General features: G+C 34.4%; 1 protein-coding gene across 1 annotated transcript in view; it reads right to left on the bottom strand.

Annotated features, from left to right (window-relative positions):
• Positions 1-1,604: 1,604 nt before the first annotated feature.
• RhoGAP15B (RhoGAP_ARAP and RA_ARAPs domain-containing protein RhoGAP15B) overlaps positions 1,605-23,761 on the bottom strand; it is a 44,597-nt gene continuing 22,440 nt past the window's right edge. Inside the window, exons 3-12 of the mRNA XM_076134720.1 lie at positions 21,392-21,512; positions 11,369-11,490; positions 8,982-9,105; positions 8,064-8,208; positions 7,724-7,791; positions 5,765-5,955; positions 5,231-5,467; positions 4,721-5,077; positions 4,445-4,566; positions 1,605-3,997 (exon numbers count right to left, since the gene is read on the bottom strand). Of these exons, the coding sequence (XP_075990835.1) occupies positions 3,865-3,997; positions 4,445-4,566; positions 4,721-5,077; positions 5,231-5,467; positions 5,765-5,955; positions 7,724-7,791; positions 8,064-8,208; positions 8,982-9,105; positions 11,369-11,490; positions 21,392-21,512 (1,620 nt within the window). The 3' untranslated portion in view covers positions 1,605-3,864. The remainder of the gene's footprint in view (positions 3,998-4,444; positions 4,567-4,720; positions 5,078-5,230; positions 5,468-5,764; positions 5,956-7,723; positions 7,792-8,063; positions 8,209-8,981; positions 9,106-11,368; positions 11,491-21,391; positions 21,513-23,761) is intronic.

The raw sequence follows: 23,761 nt of genomic DNA, 5'->3' as shown, positions 1-23,761 counted from the left end.
AATTCAAGGGACCCATACCCAAGAAGCGGAAGGTCGGTTATAAAGGAAGGGCACATTATATAATGAACGATGATTATGTAAAACTGCAGTTACTAGATGGAGATATAACTATTGGACATGCAATCGACAATTTGCGCTAGGCACATGCCTAATCAAAAGAGGTAGTAATTGCATTGCACTTCAGCATTAATAATAAGATAATCTTTTCCAGTTTATTAGCAGTAGTTGTTCCATAGATACATTCGATTCCCAGTAGTACAACTAGTGGGACCAAGGAAATAACAACACACTCGTGTTGAACCATTGGTAAAGATATTTCCACATAGAACAACCAGTTGAACCATGGGTAAATTTACTTCCCCGTAGTACAACCAGTTGGACATCGCAGTTGTAACACGGGTCGCGAGCGGTATAAGCATGTTGTGCAGAAATAAAAATATTTTTCTTTCATTTCTTTTTTCTTTCTTTCATATCGGGGACGTCAAGAAAATCATACAATATACCCAAAAATAACGATGACCATGGATTTAGTAATAAATCCAGATTTCACAGCTACAAGTTCCAGTCCTACGAGTTCTTAACGTGCTAACCTTAACAAATGAACGAAACTAGGTACCCAAGGTAAGTATTAGAAAATGATTGGACAAATTGCAGCTTTAAATGCAACGAAGAAAACTCCAAAAAATACAAACGAAACATTCCATGGAAAAAAGGCAATTTAAAGTAAAATACTGAAACGATTCTCACAAAATGCAAGATTATTTTCTCCTAACAATAATTTTACTTAGACAGGGCTAGCCCACAACACGGGGTTGCGACGCCGTATCACTGAAATCTACGACACTTGACGCAACACATTGTTATGGCTTGGCCCTTAGTCAGTCCCTGCCACAGCCAATAGAACAAAACGTGGGACATAGGTTTTTAATTATTTCTAATTCACTGCTTATTCGTCTGTCAAATATCGTCTGTAATTATCTCCCGTTTAGAATCTTACGAAACTTTATAAACTTCATAGGAAATTGATAAACTTACGGACCTTACTTTTTTTCGGTGACATCTATATCTATACTAATATTCCAAAGCTGAAAAGTTTGTTTGTTTGATTGATTGTTTGTTTGAACGCGCTAATCTCAGAAACTTCTGGTCCGATCTGAAAAATTCTTTCAGTGTTAGATAGTCTATTTATCGAGGAAGGTTATAGGCTATATATCTTAACGCTACTACCAATAGGAGCAGAGTACAAGTTAAAAATGTTACAAAAACGGGGAATTTTTTTAAAGCTTATGCAACGCAAGCGAAGTTGCGCGGGTCAGCTAGTCTATAAATAAAGCTCCCAACACCCAGTCTACAAAACCTCATTTAAAAGTACATATTATACCTACACCGGATAGACCGATACGTTAATTGTAATGCACGGACCGACAGTGTAGAACATTCTGTTCGATATGTTAACAATATTCCTTTGATTGCTAGCGCATCGAGGTCAGAGCTTCAAGAGCAATTTTATCGTTTCAAAATCGCAAGTATATTGTAGGATACTATGTTTTAGTTTATATTCCCGTTAGGAGCAGGTTTTTCAAATAATCAAATTGAAATACGCTTTTTTAATTGTATTTATTTGAGCACTTTATCATACATAGTAATATAAAAATATAACAAAGCTACAATTGTCTAATTTATATTAAAAATTCATAAAAATACAATATAACAATAATAATATACGAACAATTTACAAGATGTCATTGAATTAAATATATACGTATAATATAAATTGTAATTTTCTATCACCAATGTTTCTAAGTCCTTTCGAAAGATATGTCGTATCGAACAACTAATAAATGGCAAAATTCACTACTATAATCATAATATATCCCTAGTCGAACAGATATTATACTTATACTTACGTCATTTTGTTTTGTGAATTCGGCTAGTTTTTATTATATAATTTACAATCAATAGTCTCATACAGTTATAAATATCTATAACTAAAACAAATATATAGAGAATATGTTACTACTTATTAATTATACTAAACAACTTTACGACAGTAGTATGTTAATTCGCTATGAATCGCGAGTATTGCAAAATACAAATTTATTGTATATTTTATTCTAAAACGCACAAGACTGCATTGTGTTAGTACGCAATTATAATATTGTCATTTAACTACTATCTTTTAACTTGCATGTTAACGCGTTTTGCGTGTAATGAAGATTACTATTTACTGCGTCCGTTGTGGTTGGAATAATAGGGTAAAGAAAGCCCTACCAGAAGCACACCACTGTAGCGGTTAAGACCAGATTCACAACTTCTATATGAGTATCAGACAGCTCCTCACATGGAATTTTGACTATCAAGCGTACATTTACCATCGCTTTATCTGGCTGATAGTTTGTGAGTTTGTCTGACACTTATTGTGCCATCATACTTTATTGTATCATCTGACTTATTCTATGTAAACCCATTTTTGCGAAACAAATGATCTTTTTTATATTTTATAACCTATTCGCCAGATAAAGCGACGGTAAATGTATGAAAATAATTGTCGAAATTCTATATAATAAACTGTCAGACACTTATTATACACTACTGTATTCATGTACTCTTAATTTATATAATTTGTGCATCTCGAACCAATTTATATTGATACATTCTAGTTCATTTGAGTGGCGAGATTCAATGCAAATGTGCGTTGATTTCATTACCTTCACTACATTGTACTCTTATGTTAAATACTAGTATTCATATTTTTGTCCTTAACCTACAATAAAAGTTTATTTATTACGTAAAATAAATTTTAACAGTTCTGGGCAGATATGCAAATATAATAGGAAATGCATTAATTTGAACAAGGCACTTTTATAAGAACAGATGGTATAAATATACTGCTCTAAATAAAACGTATCATTTAAATTCATTAATATTGGAAGTAGAATCCAATAGGCACAATTCTTCAACAAACATTAGCGAAGGAAGCAATTTACAACGCACCAAATAAGGTTTGAAATGTAGATATCTTATGTCATAAACATATATAACGAGAACCAAAATTTGTCAACAGTAGACACTGCTTTAGAACCAAAATATAAATCATGGTTGTCAAGAAATGAAAGCGCGTATCACATTTTGAACAAAATTGTCTTATTTTATACGAAACGTGTACCTAGGACATAATAAAAAAATAACAGGGACGAGTCCGACATGTCCCTCTTATTTTTTTTAAAGAAATCCATTGCGATTTACATAAAAAAATATTGTAATTTTAGTAACTCTTGTTTTAAACGAATTTTCATTTCGATATCGGCGCAATGAAAATTGTTCTAAAACTGAGTATCTTTTCATTAAAAAAAAATACTGTCTCTTTAGCGTAAATTGTATCTTTTCTGGTCCTTAAATTAGTTAGTCATTACTTAAATTGCATACAATCTTAAAATGGATGCTGTAAATGGTTATGCAAGTATTTTATCTAAAAAACTAGATTTAATTACTAAGATAATTATATTAACTATAACATTTATGGTAACCAATAAAATACTATAGAGTGGTAGAAAACAATTTCTACAAATGGTTAAAATTATTTGTTTTTAAAAAGTGTGATGCAAACAAAATACTTCAAAATTATAATTTAACATATTATTAATATTTATTGCGTGTTAGTATTAGTATTATTTAAAGGCATTAAATTGACGCTAAGAAGATTTTACACGTGATCGACTTTTAAAACGCAATCGCAAACTTGTCAATATAACCCCTAAAATCGACAACGTGTATATCGTAAATATTAAGATCCTTTATGAAAAAAAACTCCTGTTTGTTGTAATTTTGCGCGGTTAACCGCAAACTACTTATACTAACGTATATTTACGTGATGACAAGTCGTGGCGTCGGAAGAATGGTGGAATGTTCGGCGAACATCAGCGCAGTCATCCACTTGAGGTGGTCGTCAGTGACGGCACCTGCTAGCGTGCAACCGAACCATGGCCGGTCTTTGCTCCTGTGGTAAACAATTATTGTTATTTACATACATTAAATCACACCTTTTCTCCATCAGGGTAGGCCTAATTTCATAATATAGTTTAATTAAGCAAGGAAGGTCCCGTAAAACGAGTTTTTTTTTTTTTAATTTTTAATACATTCTTAGGTACTTCAAAATTAAGTTTATTTTATTATTTTGTACTTTTTGAAGGGAAATTAAGTTTTTGTATCGGGGGATCTTAAAAAATTTAATATTTTTTTTCCGATATTCGTGTTTACACCAAATTATTTATTTTATTTATTACTTGGCAATACATACCATTACTAATTTCTGTCCTTATCTACTGTAAGCATGTAAGTAAGTAAATCAAAGATCAGTTTTGATATACCATTTTGTTTTTCAACTCATCCTAACTACTATTTACAGAGCCATTTAAATGTAACAATAATAATAAAAGATAATTACCGTTTCTGTTTATTTCTGGGAATAAAGGTGATAGCCCACCGCGACTGCGGGTTTCTTTTAGTCTCGTAGCCGGTGTACCACAGAATGTCTTTTATATTCCACTCTTCAATTTTGTGAGAACCCTGGAATGCATAACAGTTTTTACTTCTTATTTTCTAATGAAGTTAGTTATTCGTTGAATTACCAAACCTTTATAATCTAGTATTTTTTTTGGTGTAAATATAATATGAAGTGTGTTCAATGTATGATTTTTTAAAAACTCAAGTTAAAGCTCACCTGTTTATCCTTAAAATAACACAATTTAGAATTTTGCACCTCAAACATATGAAGCTTGAACGATTTCATTGCCTCTGTCGCCAATCTCAGTTCTCCGCATACATTTGTGGTGCTCCTGAGAGCTTCCATATCATACAAAATTTTGTTTTCTTTTACAATTAAATAGTTGTGTTTTCTATCATCTTCGTCCCAGTAACTCCATCTTAGGACAACGTCTAATACGACCTCGTCGATGTGAACAATTCGGCGCATTGACTCGTTACATATTACTTCTTCAAGCATGAGTAGATGCGAGTCCACTTTAGCTTTCTCACTGAGTTCAATACATATATCAGAGCTTGTTTTATTAGGTGTCAGCTGAAAAACAAAGCAAATGTAAAATATCATAATCCGTTAAAGTTTTAACTGTATTACTTTAGTAGATATTTTGTTAACACAAACACTATCTGAAACTTTAACTCTATATTGTTATACTTTTGATCACCGCGTCACTAACAAGTAGGTACTTACAGTTACTTGAATGCAAGTTCCTCTATCATGCACGTATACCCATGCTCTCAAATCACCCGCGGCTTTAGGCGGTGCTGGTGCTGCATTGCTTAGGATTTTAGTGATGACCCGTCTAACTGCGGCTTCCCGGCGTCTCTCTGTTTCCGTCGGTTCCCATATTGCCTCAAAGTTAGCAATAAGGTCCCGTACAACAAACATCTCTTTAGATGACCACGCAGTTTGAAGAGTATTACTTGTCTGCAATAAAAACGTGAAAGAGTGTCACTAGTAAAACTAACGTTCATAGGTCAAACAAGCCAAGAAAACAACTATGTTAGAATTGAAATAGATATGTTGGATGGAGCCTATCCAACACATTTCCAAAAACGAGAGAAACGTATTTAACGGTAATATATTATTTATGTTTAAAGTCGCCTGTTTCCAAAATAAAAAACCAAAACAAGTATGTCTGGATAGGAACTATAGTCAAGCTTAGAAAACAATAACCGGGAATGCATGAAGATTGACCCTAAAGATTGAATTCAGATAACTCACTAATGCGGCCGGCATGATGGTCGGCGCCCATACTGAAGCTAGATTCTCGGCACCCATCTTATTAGCGTGTGCCATGGTGTGTAGAAAGTGTAGATGTGCGAACAGTTTCCGTGTGGTGTTTCGAGCGACGAGAGGGAACGACGCCATTACTTGGCGGTACTTCTCGTTGCGACTCGACTCCTCCGATTGCTCTGGAAATTACATCAACACATGAGACTTTATAACAAGTATTATAAAGTAAATTAATGTTTTTGGTCAAATCACACAGTCATCTGATTCCAAACAAAGCAGAGCCCGTACTATGGTAACCAGACCACTTATAAACAAACTTATACAGGGTGTCCCAAAACTCAACGATAATCCGAGACAGGATGAAAGGCCAAGTCATACTGGTTCTAGGAAAAATAAAAAGAAAAATCCATGTCACTTAGTTCAGCAATAATAGACACTTTTCAAAAAAGTTGAAATTCCACACCCTTGGTCGCATTTTCAAGTCCTGTGATCACCAATGTCACAATTTCGCTGTGTTTTTTAGAATTTCGTAATCTTTATTAAATATGCTATTAATCGTAAAACAAATTAATGCACAAAACATTGTCAATTTAATAAAAAAAGTTAAGTTTTAGTGAGTTATGGTTCACAAAAATATCGTTAGTTAACTTTGACGCTTCATATTGAAAAAAAAAATGTACTACACTACCCTTGGCAAGTTATTTCAAAAGTTGGCGCATTTAATCAAGATTTCAAAATGGTGCAATACTTGCCATTAAAAATGTTATTTTTATTTGAACGACGAGTATCCTCGAAAATGGATCGGACGCAGTGGTACAATTGTATGGCCTCCTCGTTCCCCCGATCTAAATCCAGTAGATATTTTTTACTGGGAATGCATAAAAGAAAAAGTCTATTCGAAATCAATACAAAATCTATTAGAACTTCGCCAAAAAATTGACACAGCGTCGGAGGAAATAAATGCAAGGAATTTTGCTTGACTGGTAAAAAGATCTTTTGTACGCCGTTGCAGAGCATGTATTCGTGCCAGAGGAAAACAATTCGGAATTACTTTAGTTTAAGGAGAATAATTAAATAAGAACGATGGTTCGTTCATTCTTTTTTTTTATTACTATTACCTATTATGTTTATTACATTAAATATTGGTTATGGACTGACTCAATTACCTCTTTACTAAAAATAATTGCTTTCCTCTGGCACGAATACATGCTCTGCAACGGCGTACAAAAGATCTTTTTACCAGTCAAGCAAAATTCCTTGCATTTATTTCCTCCGACGCTGTGTCAATTTTTTGGCGAAGTTCTAATAGATTTTGTATTGATTTCGAATAGACTTTTTCTTTTATGCATTCCCAGTAAAAAATATCTACTGGATTTAGATCGGGGGAACGAGGAGGCCATACAATTGTACCACTGCGTCCGATCCATTTTCGAGGATACTCGTCGTTCAAATAAAAATAACATTTTTAATGCCAAGAAAAGTGGCAAGTATTGCACCATTTTGAAATCTTGATTAAATGCGCCAACTTTTGAAATAACTTGCCAAGGGTAGTGTAGTAGATTTTTTTTTCAATATGAAGCGTCAAAGTTAACTAACGATATTTTTGTGAACCATGCCTCACTAAAACTTAACTTTTTTTATTAAATTGACAATGTTTTGTGCATTAATTTGTTTTACGATTAATAGCATATTTAATAAAGATTACGAAATTCTAAAAAACACAGCGAAATTGTGACATTGGTGATCACAGGACTTGAAAATGCGACCAAGGGTGTGGAATTTCAACTTTTTTGAAAAGTGTCTATTATTGCTGAACTAAGTGACATGGAATTTTTTTTTTATTTTTCCTAGAACCAGTATGGCTGGGCTTTTCATCCTGTCTCGGATTATCGTTGAGTTTTGGGACACCCTGTATACTTCTAAATACATAATACAATGATTAATTACCTAAAGCTGATATCAAGGCCTGATGTTTATCTTGCGGCACTAAGGGTTCCGGAAGATCTCGGAAGAACCTGAAACAGACATAATTTTTCTGGTTAAGTAGATGTTTGTAATTTACTCTTCTACACAACTAAGCTATCATGTCACACAAATCAACTTCGAATGAAAAATATAAAAAAAATGCATATAATTGGTATACAAGAAATGTTAGAAACATATAACTATTGTGCTATTGTAGAAGAAATACAATACACATAAGTTCACAAATTCAAGCAGATGCCATACATAAGAAAAAGCCATGACTTTAGTCATTTGGACTTAATGTGTTGAGTTGTAAGTTTACCTTTTGAGAACTCCAGCCACATCATGCTCCGAGTGCTGGCTCGAGCTGAGTTGCACTGACCATGCATCTCGTCTGAACCGTGCAAGCAGTTCTGATAGCACCACACTACTCCCTGCTCTTCTGTAGATGCCCTCTGATAGACTGCCTAGAATGTATCAATAATCACATTAAGTTTGTTTCTTACATTTACCATATTACTGGTGAAAAGTCAAAACAGTTGAAGACACTACATTGTGCTGTAGGTGGACCAAAATAAGTATACTAGTTAATAATTTTATAGGCTGACCAAAGCAAGGTAGGTAACTTAATTTTATTCTATTTTTAATTACCATAAAAAGCTAAATTTAACATTAGTATTAGACCCTTATGGTCTGATAAAATCTTATAAAATTAAGCATAAGCAATTAGAAAACTAGCACTATGAATTAATGTCAATGTTACTTTTATAGAGATAAGCAGAGTATATAGGTAGCCAGTATTCTATCTATCTCACAAGAATAATTTATTACGATATATCATTATATCAGTAACTTTCAACCGTAATTTCCTACTATATAACAAATAGTGGTATAAGAACCAGATGAACCTATTTACATTTTGTCAATTTTGCAGGAGAGCAAAAATATTGTGGAAATTTGTCACTAAAACTTTACTAGCTCATTTCAAAGTCCACAGTAATTGCAGTCGCTGTCGCCGAAACCGGCTTGGACCAATATATTATAACTAGCTCATTTACAGAGATAGTATATAGTAGTTGAGAAAAACAATTACATTGTTTTGGAATTTAATAAAGGACTAGATACATTGTGATATGTTTTGTAAAAAGAATAGATATCAGATGTTTTTTTAGAAATGCTCATCTTGTTCTCATACTGATTGTTCTAATTGTTTAACAGATTAGAGGCAACATTTACATACCATGGGCATAAATAAAGCTGAGGCATTTATCCACAATAGCTGGCACATCTTCCTTAGTCAGTTGCTGATGATGGATTTGTGCCCCATTGTTGTGGGCAGCCAACTTTACCATGTAGCGCCAGCCCTGAAAGATAACACAAGAGACATTAACATACTAGTTCATCTTCAATCAGTCATATAGTCAACATCAATATACAATTATTTACTCTCATAGTATTTTTTTTGCCTCCAAAGTAAATTTTAGTAATATTGGCAGATTTTTAACAAGTAACATGACAATAAATATTGTTCAGATTTCAGAGTTTCCAATAAAAGAGCCCAGATGATACAGGTACTATAGGCTTCAGGCAATCTTATAGAGGATTAGACAGAGACTGGTTAAATGGAATTATTCACTTTCACCTAGCATGTTTGCTGATCATAAAGTGTGATGTAAAATATGCTTCTATATCAGAGACCCATATGTTCATAATGTTCATTGATGTTCATAATATTCTTAATAAAACTTTTTAGCATACTAGCATAGTCACAAAAACAAAATCGTAGAATTATGAATTGACGTTATTTCATGTGCTAATGGTCTATAGGCGTTTTGTAAACTTAATTCATAGCAATCAAATATCCAACTAAGTATAAATGAATAAAGCCTATGAATACTAACCGATTGCCCAAACCATGGAGATGTAAATATCCAGAATGAAACACATTTTTAATAGTATTTTATTGTTTCAGTTTTGGTGATACCTACGGCTACGGTTTGTCGAGAAGTGAATGTTTTATTAATAAACTAACCACGTACCTTCAGTGAATTAATAGATTTTTACAATTCTCAAGTAGTATTCGACCTATACTCTTTAAAATATAGCTTGATTAGAATGGCAGATGTCAAACTGTTTTGACTAGGGTTGTAGAAGTATTGATCAAAATCGATAGCGAAAAAATCGAATCTAAAATAATTATATTCGATTCAATTAATTTGAATTAGCTTTTTACGAATTGTTGTTGTGAATCTTATTGTTTAAGCAAATTCGTATAGGACGACCTGCCCTACTTTTAACACCGCACGGAGACCTCTCCTAGTTTAGTATTAATTAGGATCAATTAAATAAAACAATGAAAACAGTTTAAAAAAATTAATTTATTCAGTTAATGGTGCAATTCTGATGATAGGGATGAGGATGATAGTAATATAGGATGCGCAGCTAATGGTGCGCATCCTAAATCAGTATCATTCTCATCGGTATCATCAGAATCGCTGGAACAATCTTGGAGATTAATTATTAATTCTTGGTCACAAAAAGTATCAAAGTGTACTTCGCGATTAACGATTAATCAGTCGATTTACTCTCATCTATTGTGTCTCCTCACTAAAATTTTTGCAACATGACGTAGCCTTGTAGAGAGGTTGAAAATTATTAGGTTTATTTTTAAGACTAAAGAAAATAGTACTGATTTTTAGTTTAAAGGCTGATTGTACTGAATTATTCTGATTTCTTATTGAGGATCTGTATTTAAAAAATAGTTATAATGCTAGACAAGACAGATTTTTCGTGTTTCAATTTGTAATACTCGTGAGACGTCACTACAAAGTTGTGTCATCTGTTTTGCTTAGAACTGTCATTTTAATCAAGCTATATTTTAAAGAGTATAGTAACCATGTTGAAACAAAAGTCCAAAATGTGTCAATCGACAACCAAACATGACTGTTGTGATTTGAGAAAAAGTTTGTTGCCATAGACTATTAAAATTTAATATAACTATACCGAAGCAACAAAACAACTCGGTTGCGACTTAACGTTATAATATTAATAGATATCGTACAGGTCAGGAGACTTGTAATGTCGGCTTTCTGACGAGTCTTTAATGGATCGCGCGGGAAAATCTCTCTCCCTCCCAGTTCCCCCTGAACGCCAGCTGTCAAAGACTATTTAACATATTACGTTCGGAAACGTCACAAGTTAACGTGGGCGAACGAAAAACAAAAAAATAAAATAGGAAAAATCTATGCAAGTATGTACACGAATCTATCCTATTGTTATGTTGTAAAATTGGTTATTTAATAGAATTTATTATTTGTTGAATAACATTGTATGTGTTTTTCTCAAAAATTAGAGTACCTACTGGTCTATAATTTACATAACATTAAGAAAGCAGATTAAGATCGCGATTAAAGTACAATAAGTAGAACCTTTGATTGTCACAAGTTATTCAGTTACAGATATAATTTTATTCTTTGCATATTACAAAATGGTGGCAAGTTAGTAGGTTGATTATTCATCTTAATTTTCTTAGAGGAATTTAAATCCTTCCTAACCCTTTCCATAAAAATTAGTCCATGATACCATTGGCAAGAATAATAAAAATCCTTCAAACATAAACCAACTTACTTTGAGCTCTCTTTCGTGCGGAAATCGTAGGTAGAGAGTTGCATGAGGACAGTCCAGTAGTAGGTTTTCATTGCAGTCTGTGGGACACATCTTTTTGGTATCCTCATCAGCCTCTTGTGTCACTATAAAAGATGAAAAGAATATATGAATTCAATAATACTACAATAGTAAACTTTGGTTACTACGACTGCCGCGGTATGTAGTAGGTACTTTAAAAAGACTAGGTGTGAGGATTAGATCAGACAACTACCGCAGATATATAATTGTCAACCATTAGCTCACCTACTACTAGTGAAATTAAGAACTAAAACTACTACTACGTTTCACGTACTCTCCAGGCCTATCCAATTTTTTTCTGCTGTAACTTTAACAAATCAATTTAATCTCGTAATTTTAACAAATAAATAACTTTATATTCAAAGCCGATCATGCAGTCTAAAACACCTTCCAAGATTGATGAGATATTAGAAACTCCCACAGGGGATTTAAAGCATGATAAGCGTACATTTAGTTAGTTTTTAATTATGTTTGTTTGTCCTTCATTCATGTAAGAGAAGCCGTCTGGTCGAGGATATTTTTGTAGGGAGATAGTAATAGGATAAAGTGTCATCCCCAAGGGAAAAACATGAAACGCATCCCATACCCTTTTATCGCGACAACGTATAGTTCTCGCTAACGATAACAGATGGCGCGCAAAGCCACGTAATATCTCGTTTCACTTCATCAACACGAAAGGGAAAACAGGGCCTAAATGAATAATATGTTAATAATTCGCGAATTATTGAATGTGAGAAAGGTGTTGAGATTCGAAAACTATTAATTTTGGTTAATACACGAAAAAAACAGTTTTGTCAAAGTCGCATCACACCAGTTTATTTTCATTATTAAAATTCATCCTGAGCAGATTCAGGCTTATCATTGCGAATGGCGAATAAATATGAAAGTTTGGCAGCACATCGACCGTGTACACTATACAGGCCAAAAAAACTCAATGAACGGATAAATAGCCATCATCCGCGTTGAAGATCGCGGCATAGCGTATAATGAAGTTTAGGTCTTGACAGGTTTATTCAGCAATTTTGTATCCGCGAGTAATGCTTTAAGGAGTAGAAAACACGTCATACAATTAGGTATATTATTATCATTGAAATTAAGAGATAGGTACCTACAGTTATATACAATTATTTTTTTAAATATGTTTGTAATGGGAGTATATTAAGCGGGATAAAATTTTACTATATCCGGATGAAGTGTGTTTCCCTAAACAGCTAATTTCTACATGTTAAACGTAGTTTAGCATTAACTTTCTTTCCATTCTCCACCACAATCGAGGACTTATAGTGTTAATCTGGATAGATCAAAGAATATCTGTCTCATCTTTTAATATTACACGAATGATTTGTAACATTTCTGTCGTTATGCAAATCTGTTATTTTGCGCATAAGCCATAGCTAATGTGTACCTACTTAGATTAAGATTTATTATTTAATATAATAATAGTTCAGCAACCGTAGCTAACCGTCGTCAGGTTGTATGATTACAGAAATCACCTTTTTAGCGACTAAGACATGAGTGAGATTGTTACCTATACAGAATAACAATAACCAAAGTGCTGGTGCCTAAATCGGACCGGGCCAAAATAAACTGTAGCACGGACAGAAAGTCACTGTAACTGTCACATTTTTACGTAGTTACAGACACCTACTTATTTCACAGAAAACAAATATTATTTATCATGATTCTAAAAGGAAAATAGAATGTATTTACAAATAAAGCGTAGGTAGAAACTTGTTAGGCGGAGAACTTGATATTTGTTTACAGGAATCCACATTAGTCACAGCATCACGGCTACTAATTAGGTATCGGTTTTAGAAGATAACAATCCCGAAGTTGCTAGTTCGAATAGAGTGGGAGTAGTTAGTGTAATTTCTAGTTAGTTTTAATTAACATTGCACTATTTATTCGTATCACATTTGGAAAGATACCAGCTTTTTTTAAGCTAAGGAACAAGCCGAAATAAGTTTATATTCTGATATTCAAAATATGCATTAATATATGCTACAGTCATGAGCCTCGCGAGCCTCGCGACTCACGAGTACGTATCACATTGTTAGCGTATTGTTAAGGAATTAGCGCTAATCTTCAAATAATTGATGTATTCGTTACTAACGAGTACCTTGCCTAGGCACTTACATTAAATCGATTGTCGAAATCACTGGTGAATGCGTTCATGGAATTATGAAACGGCTTACAATGAACTAAGCCTTTAGGGGAAACTTAGAGTGCGCTTCCACTGAACATGTATGTGGTTGCTAAACTATGAAGATGCGGGATGAGAAAATCACCTGCAGTGCATAGGTTTGGCAAAACAAAACCACGGAGTATAATGCTATTATGATAATGCTTAAATAAGCTTTGAAAATGTATCTCTTTACTAAATTATTTGAATCCGAGATAATGCGAGTCAACTTAAACTTCTAAACTATGTTTGACTCGTAGACAAATCAGTCTCACTTTGTTTAACAAACTATAAAGACTGGGAGAATTCTTTCGGTTCATTTCATTCATTCATTTAATTGGCATAGCTTCGCCCTTCTGCGCTTAAATGGACAGGTGGCCTCAGTAGCCTGACCTACGTAGCTTCGCTTGTTAAAAATCATAGCCCTCGAGTGTGATGCTTCCTACGCAGTAAGTTGCGTACTGCGTAGTAGAGGGAGGGCGTAGGGCGTCAGTGCGGGGAAACAACGCGAATCTGAATAATTAGAAAATCCATCGTCCATACTCTAGCTATTGCGTACATTCTAATTTTATTTATTCGAACGCGCTCATCTTTAATAAAGATTCATGTTTGAAAATACCTTTGCTTACATAGGTACCAACGGAAAGAGACAAAACGTACCTACCATATGAACAGGAATGAATGTAACAACAAAACTTATTGATTTTTAAGAGAATGTGTAGGCATTAATAAAGTGAGTCTGGTTATAATTAAAATCAAAATGAAGCAGCATCAAAGGTCAGTTCAATAGACCATAATTAATTTCGTCGTTTGACATGCAGTTCGTCCCTATCTAGATGAAAGGGGTGGCGAGCGATGCGCGGAATATTAAACTTTATGACGTCCAAATTATTTTGTTTTTATGTACAACTGTAGCTATACACTGGTAGGTGTTCGTGTATGGGGTTGTTAGGTATGGCGAATTCGGACTTGACTAGACTTTTATTCTTTTTGAGTCAACAACTCCCGGGATATCAGTTATAAACATTGTAATAAGAAAGGAATAATAGAACCGATTTTGACTGTTAATAAACAATGTTTTGGAGCCTTTGTGAAAAATTTTAAATAGGGGGTCAAAGTTTGTATAGAAATACATTATTTTGGAATGTAGAACCGTCTTTGATTAGAAATAAATGAATTAAGTACTAAGAGTTTTTGCGAAATCATTGCGTAAGTGGTAAAAATAGGGGACGCAATTACGTAGACTAGTTCTGCCATTTTTGGAGCTAAAAGCATGAAATTCTATGTAATGTTTTAGTGGAAACATCATAATCAAAGAGATATAGGGGACAAATAGTATAAGAACAGTATGAAAAGCTACTATCGTGAAGTACTTATATAGGTCTTTGATCAGATATAAATAATGACGTGGTTTAGTGATTTTAGACAATTATCCCTTTGGGGGTTACAGTAGGGGATAAAAGCTTTCCGAATTTGAATCAATACAAATTTAAAAAAAAAAACTAATTCATGATCATGCATGAATTAGTTTCAGACCCCGAATCAAACACAATCTTTTTTTACTGATCACAAAGCAGGTGAATCATAGGACGTATAATGAATATTTTAATCTGATAATATACATTGAAAAAACAATAGCAGGTAAGAGGAAAATAGCTTAGCATATTCTTTGAATCAATAATCCCAATGAGAAGGAATTGTGTTCCTACAAGACACGATTTCCCCTAAACAAAGCACTTGTTAAATGAGAAAAAAAAACATATATTTCGTATTTTTCTTGGTTATTGTTGTTGAAATACGTATTTAAGAATGATATACCTACATTATAACGATGGAATATTTTTTGTTTATAATAGGTAGGTTCCTAATTGGTAGGCACTGTTTAATTTATTTTGGAGAGGTACTGATCCTGTTCATTCAACTGTTGAAATGTTATACAGTATTTATGGGCACATGCAAACCTACACATACATCGTTTAGTTGTGCAAATTCTCTGCACAAAACAATACTTAGCCCCCCTAACACCCTTCGACAGTCTACCCTCTCCCACCCACACTCCCCGCGTGACCTTTTCGATGGTAACAATATTATCTGACACTAGATACGGATGAATGTTATTTAATTAGTCATCCGCTGTGCGAATGTTTCGAATAGTTTTATACTGCAGGTTCAACTTCTAAAACTTTTATTTGTTGCTTTTCACAATACATATTGTAATAGTTACAATATTTATTGTAAAAAACAAGAGTTCAGGAGTGTTGCTAATAGGTGCCTTTACACACACGCTCTTTCGCGCGTGAAACAACAAAGGATAGAGCGCGCGCCGCGTTCGTCTGTCAGACGGCGCGCTCTTCGCTCACGTTTTCTTCGCGGGCTTGACCGATGAGCGCGGCGCGCGCTTTTTCTTTAGTTGTTTCACGCGCGAAGGAGCGTGTGTGTAAAGGCACCTAATGACATCACAATAAAAACCATTATAATTGTGATGTCAATAGCGACACTCTTGAAATAAAAGACGGCTAATATAAATGTTGGTTTTTTAAAATAAAATTGTATATTTTACTTGTCTATTTTGCCGTTCTTAAATAGTTTTTGTTAGCGTTTGCCTAACAACCTGTATAGTCAGACAATTTAGCTGGTAGCTACTATTAGGTCTATCTTTATCTTTTGCATTAATATACAAGAAAGTCTTGTTAGTTACGCTATTTATAACTTATGAACGGCTTAGCCGATTTGGCTGGATTTTAGAACCAGGAAGCGGACTTAAAAATCCTTTTTAATGATTATAAATAAAAAAAAATAATTGCGAAATGTGTCGCTAAGCGCAAAACTTAATAAGAACGGATTAACCAATTCCTGTCGTTTTTTGTAAAATTGTATTCAAAACACGGGAAAGAAAGAAAATATAACTATCAAAGAAGTAGTAAATCAGTAAGCGATATGTAAAGAAAGTATCATTTTAATTTCAATAAAGAGAGAACGCTTACAACCCCTGCTATCGTATTAAATCCGAATTCAAGGTGAAGGTTGAGGAAATTCGGGAGCACAAATCAAAGTTCAAGGGGAATAAAGGTTATTGACATGTTTGCGTTTATATTGTAATATTTTTATTTCAATCGGCCGAAATCTTTCCATAACTTTTTAAAGTAGAATTTTTCTACAAATAATCTCTAAATAAGTTTGTTATTTTGATTAGAATTCATCTCGTGTGCTACGACTATTTCACAACTTAGAAGTGAATAAACGAAATCAGTGAGCATCAATATCGCATTGCTTCAATGTTGCTTTTGTTAAATTTAGTTAAAATTGCTGCTTGTGTCCGTCTAGGTCAGGCAGGTGGGCTCCCGCTACCCACCCTCGGCAGCGCACCCATCTCTCCATGTGTGTAAGTGTGGTGCAGGGAGGTGCACCCTATTTTAACGCATTGCTGTCCTTGTCCTTGGAGTGCGCGCGTCGATTGACGCTTTTTAAATAGAGATGGACGCATCAACGAAACATTATTACGAGCGAACTGAGAATTTTTCCATCGAATTTCCAATACTAAACAATAAGGAGTTATTACAACGCTTAGTACCTAAATTTCTTTTACTTTTTTCCGAAAAGAAGGAAGTTTTATGATTGATTGTTTGTATTTTTGATTTTATTTGTGAAATTATCATTATTATATGATAAATACTGTCCTGAACGTATAACACTAAAAAATACTCGTATTTAAAGCCTCAATAGTTACCTACTTACAAACTATTTTATACTTGTCTACCTATAAAGAAAGGAACTTACACGAAAATAATAAGGCGAATGTAATCAATGTTATTTTCCCAGGAATATTAAAGGATATCCGTGATCGTTATAATTAAGCCATTTAGTTTCGGAATATTATACATATTTATTGTAATGATAATGACTGAACAGAGCGTAGGTAGCAGGGCAAAGCGGGTCTCCTCGGATACATTTCCTAAAACCATGCGTAAAACAGTATCAACTTAGTACTCTACTCATCTAAGTTTCGGTGAAAATACCGCCTTCTTTTAACCGCATTTTAGATTACCAACCTACACGCACTTGGTACATCATAACATCTAATACAGCTTTTTCTAGCTGTTTCTTGTCGCATCTTACAAGTTGAATTAGAGGATCACTTTTCCCGTGTTGAAAGCAAGGCGGTTTAGTTCCGACAGCAATGCATTTTAATAGAAAGTGGAATATAAACTTACAAAACAGCTTTTTAAATCGAAATGAATAATATTTCTGTTTCTACTATTGTGTGAAGGAATAGGACTCTATTCAAGGTATCAGTACGCGGAAATATAAATAAACGAGTAAGTCTTTTTTGAGCTTCGAAACGTGGGTTTTCAACTGATTTTCAGCGTTCTTTTTGCCCAGTCGGCAATCAAATCCGGGAAAATCTAAATGAAAAATTGGGAATGCCTCCGAGCGGTGTAAAAACAGTCAAACATAGGAGCCGTGGATGGCGACTGTCTACCTATTCCTTCCTTTTCTCACAATCGTGCTTTAGTCATTACTTCCGTGTCATAAGGTTGGTGTGAATCATTCGGTCAACGGATCAACATCGAGCATACAATTTGTTACCATATTACATCTCCTTCAAAAACTAGCGTTTTATTTGTAACGTACGCATACATTTAATGTTTTTTTGGGGTAAATTTATACGTATTAAACTATTCAATATATCTATCTCTTACAAGTTTGAAATATTTGAACCCTTAAAAGTTAGGCACCCCGCTAACAATGCTCGTGGGGTGCAATATTACATACTTTGCCAGATCTGAGGTTTTCCGTAGATGAACAACAACATTAGGGTAAGTAAAATAACTGCTTATACTTTAAGATGGTTTAGCTCAGACATTATATGGACTGCGTGATTTGAGTCATGATGCATTCTGATGACGCTTTTAGCTACGAGAGCCGAATAGCGATGACTTTTAGATATGTCAATGAGCTGAATATACTGTATCCTAAGTATAACAAAGTGTTTGTTCATGGTGGGCGTATCCATGTAGGCGTGGCGAGTGGGTTTGACCTATATAGCCCCTCCTTTTAGTAACTGAAAAATAACCTTACTAAATTATTCTGTTATGTAATACCCAAGCCCCGCTCAGTATACGCACCCTAAAATTTCCCGTTGGGCTCCACCCCGTCATAAATCTTGAAGGATCCTTCGTTTTATTGTAGCGGGCGTTTACAAATTCGGTATGATGGAAAAACATTAAATCAGTCATGAGTCTTTCAGGTGACATAAATAATATTGAATAATAATATATCTGATTTTCATTCACTTTAAAAAATTTGAATCAGTTACGAGTCTTTCAGGTGACATAATATTGAATTAATCACTCACAATATCTGAATTTAATTCACTTTATAAAAGAAGAGAATATTACACTAATCGTCTTGCGAAGGTCTTGCTATAGCTATTCTCTTTAAGAGCATCAGGTTGGTTTTAATTCTAGACACGCACTTCTTCCTACCAGAAGCTGGAAAAATGAATGTTTAAACCCAACAATTATCAACTATGTAGTCGCCAAAAGTGGCGCTACATTTCCGTTGGAATAACTCTCTTGCTGCAGTAGCAGTGCTCAAACTGATAAACGTACAAGTAGGATGTGATGGCGCAAGGCTATTGGGTCTACAGTATGTAACGTCCCATGCCAGAAGCCTACTCAACCTCCTAAGCAAAGAAAGACAAATCAGTGACGATAGAAAAGCATTAATTATAATTTTGTATTTCATTTCGTAAATATATCAATTTAATTTTGTAAATATGTAGCTATATTATTATTATATTGAGATGTATAATCATTAGCTTATTGTACATAACTTCTTGTTAATTAAGGAAAATGCGTGCGTCTTTATAAATAAAGCAATCACTAAACGTGTCGCTAAGCGGAAAATTCCATCTTTGTCGATAAAATAAGCATTTCTTCTTAATACTCGTCGAACTTCGAGCGTGTTCTTATAAAAGTCAAAGTGGAGTAGAACAGTATAAAGTAACATTTTACTTTGAAAACAAATAGTTAATAACTATTAACAGAGCGCGTGTCGAATCACCTTATAAGAGATAATAAATAATTATTATACCTAAGTCCATCTTATTTGTTGCAACTCTTTGATTTTGCTCGATTTATTTGTGTATAGAAAGCATAAATAACCACTTCTAAATACAAATAATGAACAAAATCGATTATTGTATTATAACTTACGGGTAAACGGTGATACAGAAGAAAGCTACCATTGCTGCAATCCCTGGAAGATTATAATTATTTGATCCGCCCGCACTCATACTTTTACTATATTTGCTCGCTGGTTGCGACCAAGAACGTCACTGATAGAATCTATTCGCCCGGGATGTTTTCCTTCAGAAATTCCGTGCAGATCCGAAATTATTTCCATCTGCCTTCACTGGTATTGAATACTAGATGATCTAATTACTTACATTATGCATTTTGTATTACCTACATTACCTACATGAACTGAATTGAATTTCACGTCGTTTTTGGAGCTCACTCAGTCAGTCTAGTCTTTTTTTCAGACAATGTTGGAATCGGCTTCCAGTCTCACCGGACGCAGCTGGATACCAGTATTTTACATGCAGCAACTGTGTATCGGACCTTCACAATCTAGTGACCTGGCCACCTGGCTTACAACACGTTACTCTTCGTTAAGACTGGTTGTCAGACTGTCAACCTTCTGACAAGGTAGATACTGGTTACGACTGATAAAGATCTTTGACAATGACCGGCCAGGACCCACACTTAATGCCTTCCGAAACAAAGAGGAACACCCATAAACTAACCGGCAAGCGTAACTTAACCCAAAGAATTGTTCCGGGCGGTTGCTTTGTTCCTACTACGGATATTACGCTATTATCCATCCTGCCACACTTAAGACATGGTAAGCAACCATCTGCCGGCCTTCATTTTAACATCAACTAGCTGGCAAAAGATGCATGCAGTATATTGTCACATCCCGAACTATATACCTACGTTAACGAAAACTTCGTGTACGATAAAGTTCGTGTCCTTCAAAGTTAAAAATAATCTCAGAAAAAAAATCATTTCGTTTAAAATGCACCATTTTACACGAAATGATTTTTGACGAACGATGACTAAATGAGGTTCGCCCTGTGAAAAAGAATTCAGGTCTCTTCTGAATCTGCAAGACCTAACTCTCCCGACGCTATCTATAGGTAAAAATGTATGGCCTCGCCGTTTCTCTACCGTCGTGATGGTCATGCGAATATTTAGTTTCTAAAGTAAGTAACGAAACAGCCTAACCATAAATTCTAGGTTTTATAACTCTCATACCAGAAAATAATATACACGTAACGCAATTGAGTTGGTTGTATTTTAGTCTACTGAAATACCGAGATTATCCGTTCATTATCCAGAGAAAATTATCCGTTAAAAATAAACATAAATAAAGTTCTACGTCGCTAAATATAAATTCTTAAAACAAATATAGAAGCGAAGCCCTATTACTGAAGTTAGCTACTCTTGGAAAAATGAAGACGGACAAACAAGAAATTATATAACCAGCTCTCATAACTTTTGAGTTTAAAACTCTCGTTCATAACCTCTCTAATGGAGCATTGAAGACGCTGTCAGTCAAGGAACTGGAGTTACGCAAGCACTTATTTCTACAGTAAATGTGTATTTTTTAGTATACTTAGAAATAAAACTAATGCTTTTTCTAGAGAACCTATGTAAGGTTAGGCCTCAAGTACCTATAATTAATATTTTGGGCACATTATGAACAAGCTAACTTACCGACACATCTTGTCTTCCTGAGGTCTACGGTGCACACGGTGGGATCCTTGGAGGTGTAGTACACCATTACACGACGAATAAGCATCACCCAAGCTCCGCGCCACTCCCCCGTGATGCCCTCCTGTACAAAAGATAGACCATGGTTAGAGTATACAACATGATGAAAATGATCTCGTCATAGTCAGCCAGTTTCTTCATCAAAAGTAACAGTCGAAGTAAAATACTTATTTCTCCGTCACGAATTTACTGATACTTTTACGGACAAACAGATTTGCCTTTACTATACAAATGTCAAGTAAAAGTCTTTAGCGGTTACTTTAGATATGTATGAAGAAACTGTTTGTAAGGCAATAAACTAACAAAGAGAGCGAACTAGATTTCTAATCTAGACACAATAAGAACGAGAGCGAACATTATTGAATGCATGTCAGATTTGAAGTACATTGCTTTGACTTAAAGGAAATAGGAATTTAATTTTATTAAAGATATTAAACGACATCGCGGCATTCGCATTTGACAGCTTCCTTGACAACAACAAAAAAAACTTTCAAAAGATAAGATTTAAGACTGTATAATCCCAGTAGGTAAATTTAAATTTTTTATAGATATCATAGTTTCAAAAGCTAACGATAGACAAATATTCATAGTTATTTAAAATCAACAACCGTACGTTTTACTACAGACTTCGCATAGGTGGTGTGTTTACACGAGTAATGGATACTACGCACTATTGATTTTATAAAATCTGCGGTAGGGAAGGGGCCGAAGGGGTAGGTTTCGGACGATACAAATCTACAGCATTGTAGAACACCGTAATGATACCTATATGAGGGAGACTGGCCGAAAACATCCGACGGGCGACGAGTGAGGTGTGTTCTCATCTAGTACTTTATGACCCCCATCGCAAAAAGCCCCTCGTGTTTTGTTGTATGTGTGTATCGGTATATCTGTCTGTAAAGCCGGTGACTGATTTTTGTGTCTTAATTTCTGTTACAAAGCCGATGTCGAAGTAGTTGAAGATTCTATGATTCTATGATATATTATAAAATCTTCAGGGTATCTTCTTGGAACAGATCGTGTCTTATTGTATCTGTGATAAAAATATACTTAGATGAAAGAAAGCATTTTTTATCCCAAATAGTTTAATTATGGATTCAAAACAAAACGTCTCTATACAACATTTTTTGCTTAAAAATGTTTGTATAAAAGATTTTTTGTTGTCCTTAAAATTACTTTCCTTTGTTTGTCCCCAATAATGGTAAAGTCGTCCACAGCAAAAATATAACATATTCTCGCGGTAAGTCTAAAAACAATGCAATGTACGCTCATAATGAACACATTGCACACGCTTGCAAAAACGCACACCGAACAAATTGTTTCTGGAATGAATAACCATTGAAAAACATACGTTTCGCTTCGATTAATCCCCGTGCCCAAAATAACAATAAAAACCTAAGGCGTATTGATGTTCGGCTTACAAATAAATCTCGCAGGGCAAAATGATTCTAAAGATACCTCTTTACTATGTATTCTTGTTGAATATATACGATACATTTTACTGAACACAGTGGTCGTAGTCTTGATTTATTAATTAGAGCTCATGTAGAGTTTGAAGAAAATTATAAGTTCTATGTAAAAGTCAGGTTTTTATTAGAGTCCCAAGATGGTAACGCCTATAGCTATATAACTAAACTGAGCTGGATTGGGCTACTAAAGAACCGATTTCGTTACTTAGGTACTAAATCTATATTATATTCTTCAAAATCCCGGTAAAGAAAATTAAACAACACTAACTTGCGATAATTCCGATCAAACTCTGAAAGATACTAATAACGGTAAGTGATAACCGCATATTTGAAGGAATATCAACAAGTGAGGGTACGATCAAGGTAACAAAAGAAAACGAGAAGAGGCGCGACTCGGCGTGACGTAGCGTCTAGCATCTACTACGTCATATAACAATCATTTAACTTCCGAACACGTGGGCCGGAGCTCATCAAGAGTTATAAACAGTTTAAAACTAACCTTAACAATATTATATACAACTAGCTGACCCGGCAAACGTCGTTTTGCCATAAAAAAAAGTGTCACTTAGGCGTATGAAAAATAGATGTTGACCGATTCTCAGACCTAGGTACTCAATTTATTATGCTCAAAAAATTTCATGATAACCTGTCAAGCCGTTTTTGAGGAGACATAGAAATTTTAAAAAGATGATATATTTTAACATTATTTATTTTACTAACCGCCGTTTATTCACATGAACGGCCGGAAAGGTTTAATCAAGAGAATCCGAACAAAATTGAAAAAAGTCACGTAAGAAAATGTGTACAATGTTAATGGATATATCATGTAAGGACTAAATTACGG

Source organism: Anticarsia gemmatalis, chromosome Z, assembly GCF_050436995.1.
Source record: "Anticarsia gemmatalis isolate Benzon Research Colony breed Stoneville strain chromosome Z, ilAntGemm2 primary, whole genome shotgun sequence".
In the NCBI taxonomy this organism is placed as follows: domain Eukaryota; kingdom Metazoa; phylum Arthropoda; class Insecta; order Lepidoptera; family Erebidae; genus Anticarsia; species Anticarsia gemmatalis.
The sequence above is the reverse complement of the archived record's forward strand: the minus strand, read 5'-3'. Positions and strand labels throughout refer to the sequence as shown.